Raw genomic sequence first — 21,569 nt, forward strand, 5'->3', positions numbered from 1 at the left:
TGTCCATAAAACAAATGTCAAAGATATGTTTAACAAAAGTAACATCGATAAAATCACGCTCTAATATTTTGTCACGAAAACATCCCATAATATAAAGATCACGAGAGTATTAAATCAAAAAGTCCAAATTATTGTGTGACTCAAGTCAAAATATTAACACAAATAATGGATCAAATAATCGATATATTAACAAAAATAATCAACATATGAACATAACCACTATAGTAGAATAATTAGTAAAACACTATATTTTTTATGTGTATAAATCAATGCATTAACAAAATAAGTATATAAAACAAGTTAAAATTCAAATATAAATTTTTATAATTTAAAAAAATTCAATAATTAATTTAAATTATAACTTAATCGTAACAAAATCAAAAAGAAAAAACATGAACCAGTTCCAAAATGTTCACATGTACATGTTTTCATCATTCTAAATTTTAACCCGCCTTTCTTTCAATGATTCTTCTTTCAAAACTCGAAACATTCCAAAATCCAAAACCTCTCTTTCCATTTCCCTCCATCCCCAATTCCCGCCTTTCATTTCTTTTCCGCACTCCATTATAAAACCCTAGTTTTCTTCAATCCCAAATCCCATAAACCCTTCTTCTTTTCCTCAATTCATCTTAATCCCACTTCCAATTTCTACCCAAAAAATGAAAAGGAGGGTCCGATTCCACTCAATTCGGACTCAGCGGTGTAACAAGTACTTAAAACCTGGTGCTTTGGCTCGTTTAAGGGATTCCAGGATTCAATCCCATGTCCGCGTCAAATCAGTGATTCCTTTAGTAATTCAATCTATAAGTACCCAACAGGAGAATTCGCCGAATACGCAGATCGAGATACTAATGCCTGAGTTTCCGGGTTCGGATCGTGGGCCGATGTGTTTTGGTAGGAAGAAACTTGTTGCTGCTAAAAATTATTTCATTAATAGTCTTGATAATTCCCCTGGTTCAGATGATAATGATTCTTTCATTAGTATCGTTAACCCTAATTTACTTGTTCATTGAATAAAACAGTATTTTGTTAGGGTTTTGGAATTGATGTAGAATGATGGTTGTATTTATGTGAAAGAAATAGTGAAAGTAAAATACATTTTTCATATATTCTGATTTGTTTGCATTTAATTGGATCTGGGTTGGATCTCTTCCAACATATTTATGACTCAATTTATTCGTTTCGTTAAATTATGTCCAAATTTAAGTGTTAATAGCACTGAAAAGAACGGTGGATTGTGCTGCATTGGTGCTAAAAATCAGTTATTAATATTGTAGTATTATTGGATTGAAAATCAAAATAAATGGACAAATATACTTCATTTGGACAATCACTAAACTAATCCATTTGATCTATTAATGGATTAAGACTTTGGTATTGTTGTTTATATGCGACTAAAGAAACAATTTATACATAAGTAGTAAAGATTAATTCAGTTGAAAATTTGCTTCAAATATATTACTCATTTGATTTTTTATTCACGTGAAGTTGTACATGATGCTTGCTACAAAGGGTCAATTGTTACTTGTTAGGGAACTTTGATCTCATAATGTGCTTATTTTAGTCTTGGTTATTTCCTGTTATGTGCTTGATCTAACGCTAACTGATTCTAAAGTTTATCTGCCCGTGGATTCCGATATTGCATAAAAAATCTTATAGTTAGCCTTAGCATGATAATTTTTCCATGAGGTTATGCATCTTATGTGACATGGAAACAGCTTTTCTTTGTTTGAGAATCCCTTACAATTCTGAAAAATGAGGCAAGTCATACTGTAATTTGTGAAGGGACTTTAGCTTGACATGTGGTGAGGGCTATTGCTAGTGTAGGAAAACAAAGAAATGCTTTAGGGTATATTTAACAAATGATTGTTGGCTAAAACCGTTGGCTGGTTTGTCCGACTGGAGCTATTGCTAGTGTCTGTGTCTGTTCTTTGGTTGCATAGCTTTCTGTGCGATGAACATAGAAAACATCTCATGCTGTCGAAAGTGATTATTTCACTGACCTTGCTTGATCCGGGTCAATAAATTTACCCTGATGCAATTTGTCATGTACATCACAGAAACATATTTTGTTCTGTTTTCTGAGGTACTTCAGGGGATAAGACTTAAGAGCGACTCATTTAAGTGTTACGTTAATTTGGTTTAGTAAGCGGAACCATCTTCACATCCATGTTCAAGCTGTTATGTCTTACTAAACCAAGGTTGAATCTGCTATATTAGCAATGTAGCTCATCCTGTCCTGCCTTAAAGCTGGTGCCCATTTCGCGGCATTGAACTATCACCCTTGATCTTTTGGTGTTGGGGTCATCATAGTTCTTTGTTGTACAATGCTCGCTGGTCCAGATGCGGGTTTTTGGACGGCGATCTCAAGAATCAAACATTTATAATTACTTTGACAGTCTTTGAGGATCATCAAAGGGTGGAATATGTGCAAGTTTTTGGTTAAGTAAGCATGATTTCTGTTATTGTTTTAGTAGAGATATGCCCATTTTATCTCTTTTTATGTATGTCAGGACTCAGGAATAATGTTTTTGTTGCTCTATTAAGATGTCATACTTCAATTTTAGTGTCAATCTCTGCACCGATTTCATACAGCAGCATCACCAAGGCTCAAAAGGTAACATATTCTTCTGCATTTACTACATTAGCCATTAAATAGTTTGCAAACAACATGCTCATATCACATCAGTTATTTATGATGCAATTAAGAATTGAACAATCTCCTCATCATTATCATACCCAGTGTATCCCACCCATAGGAAACTATGATCAGGGTCTGAGAAGGGAAGAAATACGACAACCCATAACCATAAAGGGGATGCGGTCATTGAGTCCCCCAGCTTAAGATGGATCCTCAGAATGATAGGTCCTTGCATATTGCTGGGATGATTTGTCCACATTGATGAATTAAAGATGGTGTGCACACTTTACAAGTCACTAGAGCCCTTTCCCATTGCCATATCGTTTTGAGATGGTATTTCCTTGGCTTATGAAGTGTGTGCACCTCCTGTATCCCCGATAACATGCAAGTATCGACCGTAAGTCTAGCTCAATTCAACATGTACGTCTACTTATATTCTTTATGCATCTGTATATATTACCTAAATGCAGTCATGGATCTCACTTGGATCATGTTATCTTTTACTCATCCGACTTGGAAAGAATAATACTATCCTAATCCTATCCTGTGAATTCTACTTGCTAGATCTTGAAGGGTTCCATTAAACATTTTCTTCACATGAATCCCTTCCATCAACGGTGATCTGATGTATTTAGTTTTCACTTGCAGGGAATGTCAGCATTTTTTAGAAGGGTAATGTTGCGTATATCCGACTTCTCAAAACCCTGTTTCTATGAGAGCTTTTGTGGAAGCCATTTTTAGGTCAATTGAACACAGGAAGTTGCAATTCTCTGTAAGTTTTCCCCTACACGCCTATGAAAACTGCTTTTAAGGCTTCTCATGGTTCTGACATAGAGTGGTATGCATAATTTATTTCTTAGAGGACCAAATCATAACAGTTAACGTATGAGTTGACAGACACAAAATTCTCACTTCTGTAAGACTCACATATGAAATAGCTGCAAGTTTAGAGGTGTTCAAAACAGACCTAGTGATCCGATATTTATCCAGCATTATAACTAAATCCGACTTGACCCGACTTTAAAAAAAGGTTAAAAGTATGTATATCAACCCAATTTTGAACCGAAAAAGAGTGACCCGAAATCAACCCGATGACCCGAATGAACATCTCTACTTTGATTATATAATAAGATGTTTTCACTCCTGCACCATTGGAACTTAGGAAGTGGCAAGCAAAGGTATTACTAGAAGTTAAGTTAACATTTGGTTGGTGCATCATCAAAGCATCATCGAATCTCATGTACTTTCTCTGTCTTTTTAAATTTGCAAACTTACTACAGTTTGAAAATTGAAGTCAGAGCTTTATATACTTGTTGTAGCAAATTCAAACGGATAAAGTAAAAGTTATATACTCATGTTCATAATTTGTTTTGACGGTTTGCAGGCCGTTTCCTAAGTTGCTTACAAGAGTCCAACCTAAAAGAGGAGAAATTCTTATTGTCTTCCTCTTCTAGTTCAATCACAAGTTTGTACCAATAAATCTACCAAGGTACAATCAATCTAGCTTATTCAGTTTTCAATTTTACTTTTGAATTTTGATGGACTGAAAGAGTATCTTGTATTTGTCATTTTTGGCTGTATCTTAGAGACAGGTACACCTAAGTGTGTATTTAGTTTATTTTTTTGTCAACTGGAAATAATTTTTTTGTTATCATTAATATGAGTTAAGTTTCGTACATCAGGTCATGTCAATCCTGTCTAGATGAGACTCAATCAATGTCGTTGCTGTAAAGCGAATACATGCATTACATTACCCTAATGCCATTAGTGACTCACACTTTGGGTGGGTGAGGTTTGTACGGTTGGATGTAGTCAACCTTTAGTGATAAGCTAACAAAAGGCTGTTTTTTTTGAATAATATCTAATTTATTATTAAAGATTCATATGACATCTACGTTAGAGATAAAGATTAGCAAGTACATAACAACTTTAATCAAATATAATTTAAAATTAACAAAATTCCAATCGTTGTGTATGAGATATGATAATTTTGAAAGCTCTTTTGATTAACCTTGTTAATAAATATTATATACAATTTCACATAAATAAGAATACATGATTTAATTAGTCATTTTGAAAGTTATTATTCATTTAATTTGAATGCACTTTTTTTTAATGCATACAAATTCAAGTAACTACTATTTATTTGTAAATAGAAGGATAAGTATTGTGAAGATCATACTTTAGTAGGACATAGGAGACATTCATAGACTTTTATTGAGTACTATGAATTTGACACTTTCTGGTGAGTATTTACGGTGTGATTTTTAATTGCTACTCTCTCTCTGTTGTTCAATTTTTTAAGTTAAATAGTATTATTCTAGAGAAATAGAAAGAATAGTAGTTAGTAAAACAATAAAAAGTAAAACTATTTTGATTTGTGTCAATATGTTTATTTAAAACACATTATTTAATATTTTTTAAAGGTAATACCAATTGATATTTGAATTAACCTTTCTTGAAGCTCCTATATAAAAATTGTGACATTATAATCAACTTACTGTTAAATTAATCCTTTTTTGATCACATAAATTTTTATTTTAATCTCAAATCCTAATCTATAAGTTAAAGCACAGCAAATGAGATCTTGTTTGATTCGTTTTTAGTTAAAAATTATTATTATTAACTTTTTATAATTTTTAATTATTTTTAATTAGAGATGTTAAGAGTTGTTAAGTATATTAATATACTTCCTATTCCACTATACTTGCTACATTTGACTTTTACGCAATTTAATGTGTTGTTTTGATTATATGTTGAATTATACAAATTTAAAAATTATAAAAGTTTAATATTATGAAAATATGTGACTAGACGATTCAAACAGGATCCCACTGACTATATTTTTTCTTAGCCTAATATATAAAGCTTGAACAATGAATACTGTTAAAAATCGTTATATAGCGAGTATTTCAGATCGAAAGAAATATATGCTAATTTAAATGGAACACATAAAATGAGAGAGAAAATGCTACCCGTCCCTTTGAGAAAGCACTATGACTAAAAAATGTAATAGTTTTTAATTTTGTTTAGTGTAAATTCAGAAGGGCATAGGGATTAGTCATGAGCCGCCTTTGTACGGTGGTATCATGTAGCATTCTTAATATCCTGTAAAATACAAATGAATCTAGTCACATCCACATGGTTACAATATCTGGATTCTGGTGGATTCTTTTGATTTGTGCTGATTTTTAATCTCCTTTTTATAAAAAAAGAAATTCAAGTGGACAGAAATATCAGTAATTTGATTGGGTCTTCAGTTTTCTTCCCTCAGTAATTATCTTCCTGCTGTGAAATACTTCATGCATTGAACTTTCCTGTATAATCAAGGCGGCTTCTTGCCTTACAATTAATTCACATGTTTTTATTTTCTATAAAGAAATATGAAGTATATATATTCCTATTTCTTTTTTAGTTTATTATGAGGAGAAATATAAACGTAATAGAAAAATAACTAAGAAAATTCTCATCCTTTAGTATTTTATTAAACCACCAACTTAATAGTCTTGTATGATTGAGCTTAGTACAATATTATTAAGACATAGTAATAGAATTAATTATGTGTAAAAATTTATCTTTAAACATTAGTTTGCACAGGATAAAATCCTGAATGTGATTGCAACTTTAGGAACGGTTGTGAAAACCACTATTATGATTAATGTGATCACAATCATTACGTGGTGTAACAAGTGATGCGTTGGTTAATATAGCTAGTAGCTGATTGAAGCGAGTAATTTGACTATTTGATTTTTTCAGCTTATTTGACCATATGCTTTGTGCAACTTGTTCAATTAGCTACTTTTTTTTTTAACTCTCTGAAACAGTTGAATTACCAAACACTATTTTTGATGTTTTATCTATATGAATCGGCTAACATTCCCAACCAGCTCAAAAACCCTAGTAAGCACCCTCAATCATAGTTATAAAATCTTTATCTTGATCTACCATCCTATTATCCAAAAACAAACAACCTATCCGAATCGTTGGTCAGATCTGATGTTGGTTGAATCGTGCGATCTTAGTATCCTACTGAGCTTAAGAATCTAGGTGGTATGATCATAACATGATTCTACAATCCTACGATCCAATCCTGCAATGGTAGTTTCAATCTTAAATTTTTTAATATAATCCATATTTCACTTATATATAAATATATATATCTAAAATAATTATATCAATACCAGTATACCACTATAAAATTTAAGATTTTTCTGATTTATAGTTTACAAATGATTATCAAAAGTATTATTTTTCAAAACTTAATAGATGAAGTCAAATAAGTTTTAATTTACATCTTAAAACTTTTTTAAAAATATAATAGATAATTAGCTATTCAAACATATTAATACATTTTTATAGAATCACACAATCCTACCCTACAACAATCCTAGGTAAATTTCGATCCTAACAACCTTGCTCCAATATTTTTTAACTATGTTAGATAGTGACTTGAGTTAATCCTCACTATATATATATATATACATGTTTATTTTGTAGGTCTTGTATGAGATGGGATAATGAGAAAAATGACGGCTGTATTTGTAGTTATCCCTGTAAGCCAAAATTGAAAAATAAGGCACAGAACTTAACAAGAAACACCCTTCATCAGCAGTCAATTCACTTTTTTTAGAAAATAAGATTCAGCCTCTAATCTATGAATCTTAAGGAAAACTTTCATGCCCAATCTAATAATTAATTGAATATTGCTTAACTTTTGGAATTTCTTGGGTGTGTAATGTGTAATTATCTTTTTTCCTGCAGAGATACTGTCCTTCCTACCTGTATTGGAAATTGTTTATTCCTCCTCTTGCCTTAGTGGATTCTTATTTTGTAGCTGGCAAATCCTTAAAATTTGTATTTGAGGGCAGAAAACTGATTTTTTGTCTAAACCCAGAAAAAAAAATGAAAAATAAGTATTGGAGGGCTTACAGAAGTGAAGAATTCCAGGAGGAAGATATCTGGGAAGTGATCAAACAAGAAGATAATACTGGGTTTAAGAACAATGATCATCTAAGCTCTCCTCATTTGATCTCGAAACGGGTTCCTAGTGCAGCAAGAATGATCCCAGGCATCAGAAAACATCAGCAGATTGATGAAAATGTGCACATAGTGCAGAGTTCTGCTCCTGTTAATATCCCTGATTGGTCTAAAATCTATGGTGGTACATCAAGGAAGAAGAATATTGGTAGGTGTTCGTCATCATCCCTTGATCATGATGATGATGATGATGATGATGATGATAAGGATGGTAAATTGCCCCCTCATGAATGGTTGGCTAAGAAGTTTGCAAAGAATCAGATTTCTTCATTTTCTGTTTGTGAAGGTGTTGGAAGGACCCTCAAAGGTAGAGATCTTAGTAGGGTAAGGAATGCTGTTTTGTCTAAAACTGGTTTTCTCTGATTAAACTTTTGATTGAGTTGGTCGATATCAGGCTCTGCGTCATGGGTTCCAATCTTATCTAGTTATCATGTTACGTACGAGTTGACATTGGGAGTTGGGTCCTCAACCATCTATTTGAGGAAAAGTTTTTAGTTGAGTTGGTCGGGTAGTCAGGATATTGGGAGTTGGGTCCTCGACCATCAGTTTAAGGAAAAGTTTTTAGTTTTTCTATGTTACGAGTTCGAATCTCATTTCAACCTCCTCTTACGTAGGATTCGTGTCTTACATTTATACTTATAGTTCAACAGGCTCTTCAAACATAAAAAGTTGTATGTTTTTTTATCAAGTTCATTGGAACAATAGTTAATCGTGTTAAGAATACAATATAGTTAGACATATTTTGGTACATTTCTTTAAAGCTAAATGCTATAAATTAAATTGTAAATATATGTGCAAGATTTAGTTGCTATTTGTTTCTTTTAATGCACAGCTTCTTTTTCATTTTTGAGTTATGCATTTATTCCATTTTCATTAAGTAGCCGTGGTGGTTTAATGAGGTTAAAATGTTATCTTGGAAAATGTCGCACTTTAATAAACTAACAACTTAGTAGCGTTTAGTGTTGCAAATAGTTATTCTCCAAACGTCACAATTTGTAGCGTTTTAGAATTAAAAGTAATGGTTTATATTTTTCTTTACATGTTTCTCTAATAAAATACATTCCAACAGTTATCATAATCGCCACTTTTACCATATAATTTTAATTTACACAACTAATTAGACAGTTAAATAACTAACAATTATAATTGTACATCTTCCCAGAGCTACAATTACCTAGACAACTAAAGGTACTTGGACATTTACCTTTGCACCAAATATCCATATTTTCTTTAGAGCACTCTATATTCTTCTAGCCTGTTTTATGTGAGACCGTTTTACCGTGAGACAGGTCCATACAAATGACCCATTAGTAACAAAAAATTAAAATTGAACTCTCACGTACAGGAAACCGTTTTATATTTCAAATTTTAATTTTCTTTTTATTAACTAGTTTTGGTTGACCCAAATGACATGGTCTAGTTATGAGATAAATTGAATAGAAAATTAGTAATTTTTTTCTCTTTATGTTAAATTAAAAGAAGGGAGGAGTAATTAAAAAACAAAACTATGATCCGACAGGTAGGTTGGCCCGTGAAGCTTAAGTTAACAAACTTTGAACCACAGAAATTGTGAGTCTGTGACTGATAGTGGACCAACATCAAATCTTTTTTATGGATATCATTTCTCCATTGCCCATTCTTATGGGCCATGAATCATTGGGCCTTGTCTCTTGGAGCCCATGAACTGTAGGACGTACCCAGCATTTAATAAGTTCACTAATTATGGAAATGCTGAGAGGCCCATCTCATTAAGAGGTTTTAATTTTTTTGGGTCCTTCATCTTGAAGGTTTCAACATTTTATTCCGGAAAAAAGACTGAAAAATCCTTTACAGATAAAGAAAATGAAAATTATTTTATTTCTCTAGTCGATGAGAATGAAAGTATGAGAAAAGCCTTTAATAATTACGCTAATTCATGATTATCAACACCTTTTATTTTATTTTTCTTTTACTTTGAGACAAAGTAATTTGACAAAAATATATTTATTTGCTCATTCGAAATTGAATTGTGCTCATCTAAAACACTTTATTTTTTGGGTTTTCTTGTTTCTTCTTAAATTCTCATTCGATCACTTAATTAGGTTGTTCTTCTAAGTTTCCCTACATATACATTCATTCGAATATCAGATCTTTTTTATGCCAATATATATTAGCTTGTATCTCAGTGCAATTATCAAAATTTTCCCAATGTTATACAAAGAAGCTTAAGACTCACACAAATACTTCTTCATCACTTATTTTTGCTACATAAATTACTCCAAACCAATTTGAAAACTACATTCATCCTAAATTAAATTTGGCCTGCTTTTTTCATTCTGTCTCACTAAATTTATTTTATTTATATTTTTGATTATGACTTATAATATTTTTTTAATTCTCATCACATATAACTTTTTTTTTCATCTCGTCTATACAATTTTTGTACTTTTTTATAAAACATCTCATTACACACTTTCTGAATATTTGAATCAATTACTTTTGATACAAATTTAATTTAGAATCAAAGTAAAATGGAATAAGTAAAAACCAATCAATCAATCACTTAATCATAAAGGTGTACGAAGGCGTAGGTATGTTACAATCAAAGAATAATACTCTTTGTAGACTGTGCGACTCCATGTGCTTCTCTTCATGCTTTGTTCCACTACCATGTGCATAATCAAATATTTTTCGATTGCTTAAGTAGAGGTGGCCAAATATTAGCCACCCTAAAAACTAACCCGACTTTTCTGATACAAGTTGAATTGAATATTAAATCGAATCGATAAATAATTATTTTGGTTTAGAGCTTTATATGTGAAGATGTACAACCTCAATGTAAAGAGTGTAATCAAATCGAATAAGTAATTAATTTAGCAATAAAAAATTAGCGAAAAATATTATTTAATTTTCATCGTTAAATTATAAATATTTTAATGACTATTTAGCGAAAAAAATACTCTTTCTAAGTTAGCGAAAAAAAATTTTCAAAATTAAACTAACTATTAGGGTCAAAGTAAAATGTAGAGCACCAAAAATGAAACAAGTTAGAGGTAGGAACTAGCATGTTTCATTTACGTATACTCTACTACTAACTAATTCGTTGACATGACATTAAAAGAGGTTGAATATTGACTTTTAATAGTAATTAATTAACCGTTGACTTTTATGGTAAGAAATTAAGTCAATTATTGAACACAAATTCTAGTGTGAGACGATTTCTTTGAGAGACCATTTCTAATTAGGCCGGCCAATTATATATTTTTTAAAATATTGTAAGTAGGCATTAAGAATGATGTAAGTAGACATTTAAGATATTGAAAGTAGGCATTAAGAATATGGTAAGTGAACATTAAAGATAATGTAAGTAGGCATTAAAAATATAGTAATTAGACATTAATCTTTAATGGGCTGAATTTGAGTTACATTTTTCAAAGAAACGGTCTCACAAGAGACTAGCTGATTATTAATTATGTTGTGACCACTCACTTTAACCTTTATATATTGGATAAAAAAACAAGATAGGGTAAATTTATAGGTTTAATTATTTTTTTATAAGATAACCCGAGCCTCGAGGTAAGAGGAGAGTTAGAGTGGGAAACAAAATTGGACAGATGGCTTTACTTCAGAACGACACTAAATGCTCTAATGAGATAAAATTCAATTCTCTAATATGTTTAATTAACACTAATTAATGAAGAGCTACCCTTACAATAGATTATTTCTCAATGAAATAATCTCTAAAAAAAGAACCCATATACTAATAATTATATTAATTAGACTATTTAGCATATATATATATATATATATATATATATATATATATAAATAAAGGTATCACATTGAGAACATTTTAGACAAAAATTTTTAATTACCTAATTGTGTAATTAATTTTATTCCTAGTACTTATTAATCATGTCTAACCACCATGCATATACTGCCCAACATAATTGGGTGGCAGAAACCATCCTCATGTTATGGTTTTTGAATCTAACATTGATTTAATCCCCTGCTCCAATCATTATTTTTTAGATTTGGAATACACCTTTTACTCAAAAATGTAAATTTATTCTCATTATCTTGTAAATTATACTAAAAAATTAAATTTTATCTCAATTGAAAAATAAATATCACTTTTTAAATTAAAAACTGTTATGCTTTCGATTTTCACCTAACACTCCCTTTCCTCAGCATTGTAAAAAAAAAAAAAATTGACATGCATTCGTAGCAGCTAATTATATATTATTATTTTAATTATTTAATTTTATATTAAGTTGATTACTCTATAATTCTTCAAAAGCCTCATTGTTTAATACAAATAAATAAAGTAATTCATCTAAGTAATTAAGCATTATTTGTCATTAATTATTGTAATACGTCATTTAGGCTAAACTAGAATTAGAAAAACAGATAATTAATCAACAATAAAGATAAGAAAAATGAATTGTGAAGAGGTTCACGTTTCATGCACGTGCAGCATGTGTGTTTGGCATTCTTGAACATGAGTTGTTTGGTTGTAGTAAGAAAGCAACAAATGTCTCAATTATTATACTACCTTTTTCTTTCAACAAGTCACAACAATATTTAGCTTTCACTTAGTTTGAATAATTAAATATAAGTAATTGAATATTAATTATTTAAATTGAATTGTATGTTCAAGCTTCAATTACAAAACAAAAATTAATCCCTTAAATTTTAATTGTTTACTATCAATATATTTGTCAACAACAAGCATCTATAAATATGATAAAAATCTTAATTAACATAGATCAGGTTTATGTATTACAACGTTTGAATACTGATATGTACTTACAATCTTGTAATATTGTTTCACATAAATATATTAGAGATACTCTTGTAAGAGACGGTCTTTCGGTGAGACGACCTCCAAACAAAAAGCTCATATGTTAATAATTATATTAGTTGGACTATTCAACCTACTTACATAATGTGTCTCACACAAAAATTTGTGAATATATTATCAATTTGCTTCTTCCTCCGAAATAAGAAGTCATAAGATTAAGCGATAATGATTCAACATTGAAATGACAACTATTAGGATATAGAGCAATCAATGATACGGAAATTTTATTGAGATGTGATCCTTCAATTTCTTGAAATGAGGGTAATTTTAGAACTTATAATCACTATCATCCTATTCAATGTATTCCGCTCATAGAAAAATTATAAACAGAATCTTAGAAGGAAAGGACGACGATAATTCATACCCATAAAAAGAGCGCAGCCAATCACCATTAAATGCATGCACCAATCACCATATAAGAGATAAGATGTAATAAATTAAAGGGCAATAGGAGAAATTGTGAAAGTTGAAAGATCCAAGATAAAGGGAGAACAAGATTTATAGTTAGTTGCATGACCTGCAAGTTGATAAACCAACTTACCCAAACCGTAAAGGAACCGCCTTTATTTTAATGAGTTACCAAAACATTTCAACCAACAACCCTATGGAGTAAGGCACATTTTTGTAGTACCCCTCTTATTTATTGTACATGAAAAAGAGAAATTCACATGTGAATATCTGGTTGAAACTTGATACTTCCCCACCGCATTTTACAATATTTATATTATTATTATTTTATATTAATTAATATGGGTTATTTGTAGGAGAGTAACATAAATAAATAAATGATGTGTTTAACAAATGGCAATTGGTAAAAATGTAGAAGATTTGACTAGCTTGAATATTAATTATTGATCAATTTGTTAGCTGTTTAAGTTAATTATTATGTTTTTTCAATGTTTGGTAAAAATTAGAAATACTTGTTAACTGTTGATATATTATTTATTAGAGAAAAAATAAATTAAAAAAAAAGTTATTTCTAGTAGTTTTTTGAACTTGGCTTTAAAGTTAACTTTTTCAGCCATGACAAAAAAAATTTTTTAGCTCATTTAAAAATTATTTATAAACCATCTTTTTTAACTGTTTGACTTATAAAAAATCATTAGCTAAATACATCCCTAAAAGGAGTAAATGAAAAAAACTAGAAATGAGATGGGGAGAGATTTAGATTTATGCATAAATTTAATAGTAAGAATATGAGTCCTTGTCCATGAATAGAAATGTATCATAATAAACAGGATGATCTTAAATCGAAAATGCAATGTACTATATTTGTTCCTTTAATTATGTTATGATGGAAAGTTAAATCTTGTCTCAATTGGAGTATATATCACTTTTTTCGTAATAAGGTATTACTTATTAGGTTTAATTCCTGCTTTTCTCCTCCTTTAGCCATCTTTTTCCTTCAACCTACTCCCTCTAAAAATCAACTTTGCTAGGATCGTGAAAAACACATAATGTAAGGGATATATCAGTGACTTATGTTTTGTTTTGAATTACATGATAGACTAGAAAAAGAATAACGCTCGGCTAGGTGAAAATCGAGTCCATAACTTTTACCTAGCGCAAGATCATATTTTCGTCAATAAGATATTAATAATGAAATGATTATTAAATAAATATTGGCCACTAATTTCCCCCTTGTATAAAAGCATATTTATTAAGCATTGATTTGAAAATCACTCAAGAGTCAAGAAACAGTTACAAAGTTTGGTGGGTCGTCTTCCAAAGACACTTCTTCCCCATCTTCCACTAGAAAGGGACTACCCCAACGCACAAGCATTTGTTCCCATTTCTATTTCTATAATATAATACTCCTATTTCTTCTCTCTTCTCTGCCCAATAACCGACATTTTCAGTAAAGAATCCTTCATTTAAATTTCAAGTCTTGCAGATTTAATTAATTCAAGATTGGGTTTTGGGATTCAACAACTTTGTTGCTACTCTGAACTTCCATTCTTTACCCATAAACAGTCTTAAATTCAGATGGGTTGTTCTTAAAATTGCCCAATTTTGATCAGATTTTAATTTCTGGGCTTTCAATAAGTTTGTTGGGATTCAACAAGTCTTAGATTGAGATGGGTTCTTCTTAAAATTGTGCAATTTTGATGGGTTTTTGATTCTGGGTTTCAAAGATTAGCAGAAAACTTGAAGAACAGCAACCAAGAAAAAACAGATCAGATTTTTAAAAAATGAAGAACAAAGGATTTGATTTTGCACCAAAGAATGTAGTTTCTAAGAAATTAACACTTTTACTTTGCATTGGTTGTTTTTGTGCTGGCATGTTATTCACTACCAGGTATTACTTTTTTTTTTCTTTTTCTTGTTTTTATCAATTTTTGATTGATGTCTGTTTTTGGGTATTTTTGATAATACAATTATTGGTGAGAATTTTACCAAATTGATGGCTTTTATGATGTGGGTTGGTGTAGTTTTTTTGAACTCTTGTGATTTGATTGTTAAATTATTGGCTGAAGTTTTGTCATCCAAGCTTTAATTGCATTACTATAACTGATTGTAGATTGCATATTTGTTGGAATTGGATTAAATTGCTGATTTTTTGACTTTCAAGTAGTTTGCTGACATATTAGTTCCACCTGGTTCCATAAATTTTGATTTCATGTCACTTCTACAAATGGATTTATTTTTTGCTTCTATATGGTTATAATAACCAAATTTATCATCATCATCATACTCAGTGTGTACTATACCCATAAAGAAAAGTGCGGCAAAAAGAGTTTCTCGGCTCGAGAAAGATCACAATGAATCCTCAGAAAATATAACTGAATTTAGCTGTCCTGAATCATATAATGTTATTATTTCATGTTTAATCGCTCAAGGTTTTAATTCTTGTTATGGGCACCAAGTTTGCTACTATAGGTTTGACATAAAGATTAAGAAGTAGTTTAATTGTTTGGAGAATAAGATAATGAATTTAAATTGTGTGGACGATTTTAGGAGAGGGAAGAAATATGTGGATGAAAATCAAAAAAATGTCGGAGACCATTTTCAGTATGAAAGGTAGCCATCCAAGTGGGACGGAGAAAAATGGAAAATACAGCAAACTCAGATGGAGAGAATAAGTTGTTTAGGTGTTAACAATTTAGGGTGAAAGTTAGGTAATGGGAATTCCTTATTTCCTTTTCCTTTAGCTAAATAAGCATAGTAAACTTGAACATATTCTTTATGTTTCGTAGGATTAGGAACGGTTTGATTATGATATGATTTGAAGCTCTTATGATTATGTTACTATATGAAATCATTAATATAACTTTTTCCTTTTTTGGATTAATAAGATCTTGGCTATGCTTTAAACAACCAAATTGTGAATAAAGCGAAAGTATATGCATACTACTTTATTTGTAAATTGATTGTATTGTGCAATTGAGTTGGTATCGGCAATCCCTTTTCATGTTTTAGGGATCAATCTTGTCCTTTTATTGTACTTTTCAAGCAATTATGTGGAAAATATAGCTAAATAACACTTTGGGCAATCCAACACTTTTATCTTTTTCTTTTTGGTGTTTGTCTTGACTAGCTGTTTTTCAGTCAAACAAGTTTGCATTTCTTGTTTCATTTTGACATCAAAAGATGAGGATAAGTTCATTTCTAATTGTGTTTCGAGACGTCCTTACCGACTTCTTATTTACATGAGCTTACAGTTCTTTTCTAATGGTGTTTCGAGGCGTCCTTACCGGGTTTTATATAGTGTTTTACGGCATGTCCAAAACTATTTTCAGTAATCTTCTCCCTCGCCTTTTAATGAACTAGCATATGTTTCATTTGAACTATAACTTATACATATATGCAATCAGCAAGTCTTGTATGAGACCGTCTCACCGTGAGACAAGCCTATAAGTTAGTAAAAAAACATAAAGATACAATGAGATTTGAATTGTACAGGGCATCAGTGTTTTTTTAAAGAGTTTGAGCTGATACAATTGAGGCCGTCTCATGACGAGACGGTCTCAATAAAGAATTAGTGCTATGCAATATGGAATGTTGTTGTTGAACGCCATGATCAAGGCTTTGGTGGCGGTGTTCATGCCATCGTGATTAGACTCTTTAAAGTGACGGATATAGATAATGTTGGATGATTTTCTGAGTGGTGTGTTTCGGTTTCAGGATGTCGGCAGAACCAGAAGAGAAAGGGCTGTTTCGACGAGCTACAATGGAAGATGGAAGACAGAATTTAATCAAGGAAGGCTGTGGTCAGGAAAAAGTCAGTTGGTTGCATATTTCAAAATCGATTTCCCATTTATTTTATTATTTTTTCTTGTTAAAAAGTTAGTACTGTGGCTGCTTACGACTGACGTGTGTAAATCCTCCTCCTTGGCAGAACAATGTGAAGAGTGATCCTAAAAATCTAATTGGCGAAGTTTCAAAGACGCATCATGCTGTACAGTAAGCTCACTTCGATTTGTGATGCTTTGTATGAAATTTAATTCAGTAAGTTGCTGATGCCTATATTTGCTGTGTGTATCTTATATAGAACCCTAGATAAGACTATTTCTAATCTAGAAATGGAGTTAGCTGCTGCAAGAGCTACACAGGAATCCATAATGGACGGATCCCCTGTGTCGGAATCGGGCAACAAAAGGAAGTATCTGATGGTAGTTGGAATTAACACTGCTTTCAGTAGTAGAAAGCGTAGAGATTCGGTTCGTGCAACTTGGATGCCTCAAGGTTTGTTAATCATCAATGTTTTGATAAAATGAATCATAGCATGATGTTTGTTCTTGATGTATTGATTTCTCTTCCGTCGTCCTTAAATAGGAGAAAAAAGAAAGAAGTTGGAAGAAGAGAAGGGCATCATAATGCGATTCGTCATAGGTCACAGGTAATTTCGAAGTACTTTGTGTTAGTCACATTTTATACCCATCTTCCACGATTTCAAGAGCACGACTTTTACCCTTTTGATAAGAGTTTGATTCTTACCACTTACAAAAAAATTAATTCTCCCCTGCCCTATTGCCCTATATTGCTTGTATGGGATTCTCCTTGCTCTATAATAAAAAAGAACATAATTTTTTAGTTGATCTTGTATCATTCTTGAAGCATAGCTTGGTCAAACATTCATGACAAAGATTAGTTAGCAAAACTGTTTGCTACAATTTCAGTTTATTCAATCCTTTTCGTTTGCAGGTTTCTCTCTACTTTTCTAGAGCCGAGTGACTCTTTGCCGCATCCTCCTTTATGGGTATGGGTTGCCGCCTCCTTCCCTCCCCAGACCCTGCTCATAGTTCCTATGGGCGGGATACATTGGGTTCGATGATGGTGATGTATTTAGAAGCTTATTAATTGATTTTACCGATTCGGACTGCTGCATTCTTTTGTTATTACAATTTACGACCGATATTCTTACAAATACTATCTACTACTTTGAGCTCCTTCTTTGGAACGATGAAAACCGGACTTCAATATGTTTGACATTGTAGTCTATACTTGGAGGCCCCTAGGATTTACGATTCTCGTTTAGGACTTTCTTGTTTCCAACCATTGCATCCCCACCTAACACCTACCTTTAAATGCACTCAATCATAAATACTTCTTGAACTATAAAGACTATTCAATTCACTAGTTTCACGTTTTTATACTTATCTGCTTTCTTCTTGTTTTCCATAGCGCGACAGCGGGTGGTATCTTAGATAAAGCTATCGAGGCGGAGGACCAAAAGCATGGAGACTTTTTAAGGCTGGTAAGTAAACGGTTTATTACTAGATAAACGTTTTATTATGCGACATAGTACTGAAGCAGCTAACTAGGTGCCCCTTGTGTATGGATAATATCGAACAGGAACACGTTGAGGGATATCTAGAATTGTCAGCAAAGACAAAAATATATTTTGCCACTGCTGTTGCTTTGTGGGATGCTGAGTTCTACATCAAAGTTGACGATGATGTACATGTAAATATAGGTAAAAGACCATTATCTTGTGTTCGGTTTGGCTTTTAATTAATTCCTGTAAAAATTGTTATAGAACTCGAAGTTTAATTCCTGGACGTTCTGCTTTACTTCTCGATGAAGAGTAGATCTATATAGTTTTTTTCATTTGAAGTCTCAAAAATACGCTTGAATACACCAGGGGCGGAGCAAGGAGTACGTTGGCCCTATTTACTTATCGATATTTAGTAAATTAGTGCCTTTCATCAACCATTAATGGTAAACTAGAAACCAAATACGCACAAATTTAATGTTGGTAGATTTTGAACCCCCAACCAAAAAATATCATGGAAGACACATCACAAACTGAGCTACACTTGACTGGTAAGTGTTAAAAAAGATCCGATGATTCGAAATTTGCCATACCTTGTAACCGAACCCGATTCAACCCGACTTAAAAAACTAATTACATTTATGCAAAAACAATATTGACAAAACTTGATATCAAACCGACTCGAAACACCTAACCTGAATCAACCTGATGACCTGAATGAGCAGCTCTATGGTAAACTATAAGGAGTTTGTTTATATATGAGGCCCCTGTTTTCTAGGAGCCCTAGAACCGCCCCCGGAACACACACATTCACAGCTTTATTGTTCGCTTTCTGCCATTGTTTTCCAAAGCAATCAATCCTCAATATGTTTGGGTTACTGGTTCATTTCTTGCAAATAAAATTTGACATGGGCATATCTACTGTGGTGTATTCCAGCAACACTAGGAGCAACCTTGATTCGACATCGATCAAAGCCTCGGGTGTACATAGGATGCATGAAATCTGGTCCCGTCCTTGCTCAAAAGTACGTTGAAGTAACTTCTAGACTAATAGCTATTTAGTCCAAACCTTTTCATATATAATCATGTTCTTCCTTCTATGAGCAGGGGGGTGAGGTACCACGAGCCAGAGCATTGGAAGTTCGGAGATGACGGAAATAGGTACTTCCGGCATGCTACGGGGCAGCTGTATGCCGTTTCAAAAGATTTAGCGACTTACATATCTATAAATCAGTGAGTGCAAAATCCAAAATGACCTACTTTTAACGGGTTTCAGTTTATTTGAACGGGGAATCATTTCTTATATGTTTGTTTCTTCTGAAAAATTTCAGGCATGTGTTACATAAGTATGCCAACGAAGATGTTTCGTTGGGTTCTTGGTTTATCGGGTTGGATGTGGAGCATATAGATGACCGGAGATTGTGTTGTGGCACTCCACCTGGTAATTTTTTCTATTCTATCACTGTCAGGCAGGATTCCATGTTTTCCTAGAATTTTATGGATGCCAATTGATCTAAGACCTTAATTCGAGACGATAAAATTGGGGAAATGTTGCGGTAAAGGCGGAGTAAACCATTGACACCATTTGATCATGGATTATAAATTGGTTTGAGTTTGTCGATTCTTTAGAAATTGAAAATAACAAATAGATCATATTAGTTCAGCTTCAAATTCGAGCCGTATACTAAATAGATTTACAAATCCCATACCTAAACCTACCCATTTGTGAATGAGTCGTGAAAATAACCCTATTGTCACCTTTTTATGATTAAACTAGTCACGTCGTGTTAATGACATTGAGGTAATATAATGTTGTTTGCCATTTTTGATCATATACATTGAGGTGATGGAATGTTGTTTGCCATTTTTGATCGTATATTCTGAGATTTACACTATATTATTAGGGTTTGTTCTCTGTTTTTTATTCTTTTAAGACCTGCCCTCCTCCGATCCCCAAAAAAGGTTCAAAAATATGCACTATGAAAGACCAGAGCTCGGGCATCTCTGCTTGTCTTCGGTGAAAAACGTAAATGTCACACAATAATGCCAAAGCCATAATAATCTCAACAATATGAGGTCGACTACATGAACCAAAACAAATCAAAGATTGTAGCTAACAAAGATTAAATTTAAATAGAAATTAAATTTTAATAATCATTTACATATACTAATCATCAGGGGTGGATCCAAGGTCATTTAATGATGCAACTGACATCATTCTACTTATTTACAAAATTATATATCTTATGAATTATGATGTTAATATATATTGTTGGTTAAGTTGGTTGAAGATTTGCTATGTAAATGCATTGACTAGAGTTCAAACCACCTTAAGCTCATTTTTTAAAATATTATCGACATCATGATTTTGTTCTACATTGCCATCAAACGCGAAGCAAAAATTGACAAAATCTTTGAAGGCCATGTACAATTTCAAAAATTATCATATTTTTCTAACAACTTTATTTCTTTAAATACTTAACATATAGTACTACGTAATTTAATATCGAGGCCCCCCATTTTTTTGGGATTGTGTGGTCGAACATGTTGAACATGCTCGGAACTTCCCCTGATTGCCATAATTTGAAACAAATAACATCAAACTGATGATCTTACTAGCTTTTGTTTCTGTATACTAGATTGTGAGTGGAAGGCTCAGGCAGGCAATGTCTGCGTTGCATCATTCGACTGGACGTGCAGTGGAATTTGCAAGTCGGTCGAAAGGATGAAGGAGGTTCACCGGCGGTGTGGCGAAGGAGAGAATGCCTTATGGAGCGCGACTTTCTAATCAACAATACGCCCTTATCAATGTAGCTAATACCACTACATGTAGATTTTGGATGTGTAAAATGAGAGAGTAAATGAATGCATATATATAGAGTATGATTCTGTTCTGTTCTCCATTTTAGTGTAGGAGAGGAGCAAATGGGTTGCATCTTGCAAGCCTCAATATTCTTTGTATGATGATAGTTATAATAAGTATTAGTGTTATTTTATTTTACCCTCTAAAAAGCAATTTTCCTTGAAAACTTTGGCCTTTTTTTTAGGTTTTGCACTATAGTCTATTGCTATTGCTCATCTATCATTCATTATTTTGATGAACACATTATCACTCATGCCCTTATCTTTATTCATGTCTTTCTGATTAAAGTTCCCAACTTTTCTATCTTGCTTTCTTCAAAATTTTGTTGGATGTGTCTCGATGAGACATAGATTTTTATTTCTTTGATTTCAAATTCTAATGGATTATAGTGAAATGATTTATTAAATTAAGTGTACCTTTTATTTAGGTGAAATTAGATGATTTTTGCTACCAAAATTCAATCGGAAAC

At 32.1% G+C, this 21,569-nt stretch overlaps 3 protein-coding genes across 3 annotated transcripts; all 3 read left to right on the forward strand.

The window, feature by feature from the left end:
- The first annotated feature begins 659 nt into the window (after nucleotides 1-659).
- On the forward strand, nucleotides 660-1,647 carry LOC130818693 (uncharacterized). The gene is made up of 2 exons (XM_057684852.1): nucleotides 660-981; nucleotides 1,565-1,647. The coding sequence occupies exons 1-2, from the start codon at nucleotides 660-662 to the stop codon at nucleotides 1,645-1,647; spliced, it is 405 nt and encodes a 134-aa protein (XP_057540835.1).
- LOC130818328 (protein S40-6-like) lies at nucleotides 758-8,537 on the forward strand. The gene is made up of 5 exons (XM_057684459.1): nucleotides 758-894; nucleotides 2,514-2,617; nucleotides 3,290-3,413; nucleotides 4,026-4,130; nucleotides 7,403-8,537. The coding sequence occupies exon 5, from the start codon at nucleotides 7,544-7,546 to the stop codon at nucleotides 8,039-8,041; it is 498 nt and encodes a 165-aa protein (XP_057540442.1). The 5' UTR covers nucleotides 758-894; nucleotides 2,514-2,617; nucleotides 3,290-3,413; nucleotides 4,026-4,130; nucleotides 7,403-7,543; the 3' UTR covers nucleotides 8,042-8,537.
- Nucleotides 8,538-14,207: 5,670 nt separating this feature from the next.
- On the forward strand, nucleotides 14,208-21,260 carry LOC130818296 (probable beta-1,3-galactosyltransferase 2). Its single transcript, XM_057684416.1, has 11 exons — nucleotides 14,208-14,820; nucleotides 16,647-16,743; nucleotides 16,861-16,925; nucleotides 17,014-17,207; nucleotides 17,298-17,361; nucleotides 18,147-18,219; nucleotides 18,318-18,438; nucleotides 19,175-19,262; nucleotides 19,345-19,470; nucleotides 19,569-19,678; nucleotides 20,877-21,260. Exons 1-11 carry the CDS (start codon nucleotides 14,714-14,716, stop codon nucleotides 21,023-21,025), a joined length of 1,194 nt encoding a protein of 397 aa, XP_057540399.1. The 5' UTR covers nucleotides 14,208-14,713; the 3' UTR covers nucleotides 21,026-21,260.
- Nucleotides 21,261-21,569: the final 309 nt, after the last annotated feature.

The sequence above is a fragment of the Amaranthus tricolor genome, chromosome 7 (assembly GCF_026212465.1).
Source record: "Amaranthus tricolor cultivar Red isolate AtriRed21 chromosome 7, ASM2621246v1, whole genome shotgun sequence".
Classification (NCBI taxonomy): Eukaryota; Viridiplantae; Streptophyta; class Magnoliopsida; order Caryophyllales; family Amaranthaceae; genus Amaranthus; species Amaranthus tricolor.

Excerpts from the sequence above, each read along its gene's own strand:
- LOC130818693 (XM_057684852.1), top strand. The coding sequence starts at position 660 with ATGAAAAGGAGGGTCCGATTCCACTCAATTCGGACTCAGCGGTGTAAC. Across the intron at positions 982-1,564 it reads TGATAATGATTCTTTCATTA|TCTTGGTTATTTCCTGTTAT; the intron begins GTATCGTTAACC and ends TGCTTATTTTAG.
- LOC130818328 (XM_057684459.1), top strand. The coding sequence starts at position 7,544 with ATGAAAAATAAGTATTGGAGGGCTTACAGAAGTGAAGAATTCCAGGAG.
- LOC130818296 (XM_057684416.1), top strand. The coding sequence starts at position 14,714 with ATGAAGAACAAAGGATTTGATTTTGCACCAAAGAATGTAGTTTCTAAG. Across the intron at positions 17,208-17,297 it reads TGCAACTTGGATGCCTCAAG|GAGAAAAAAGAAAGAAGTTG; the intron begins GTTTGTTAATCA and ends GTCCTTAAATAG. Across the intron at positions 18,439-19,174 it reads TGATGTACATGTAAATATAG|CAACACTAGGAGCAACCTTG; the intron begins GTAAAAGACCAT and ends GGTGTATTCCAG.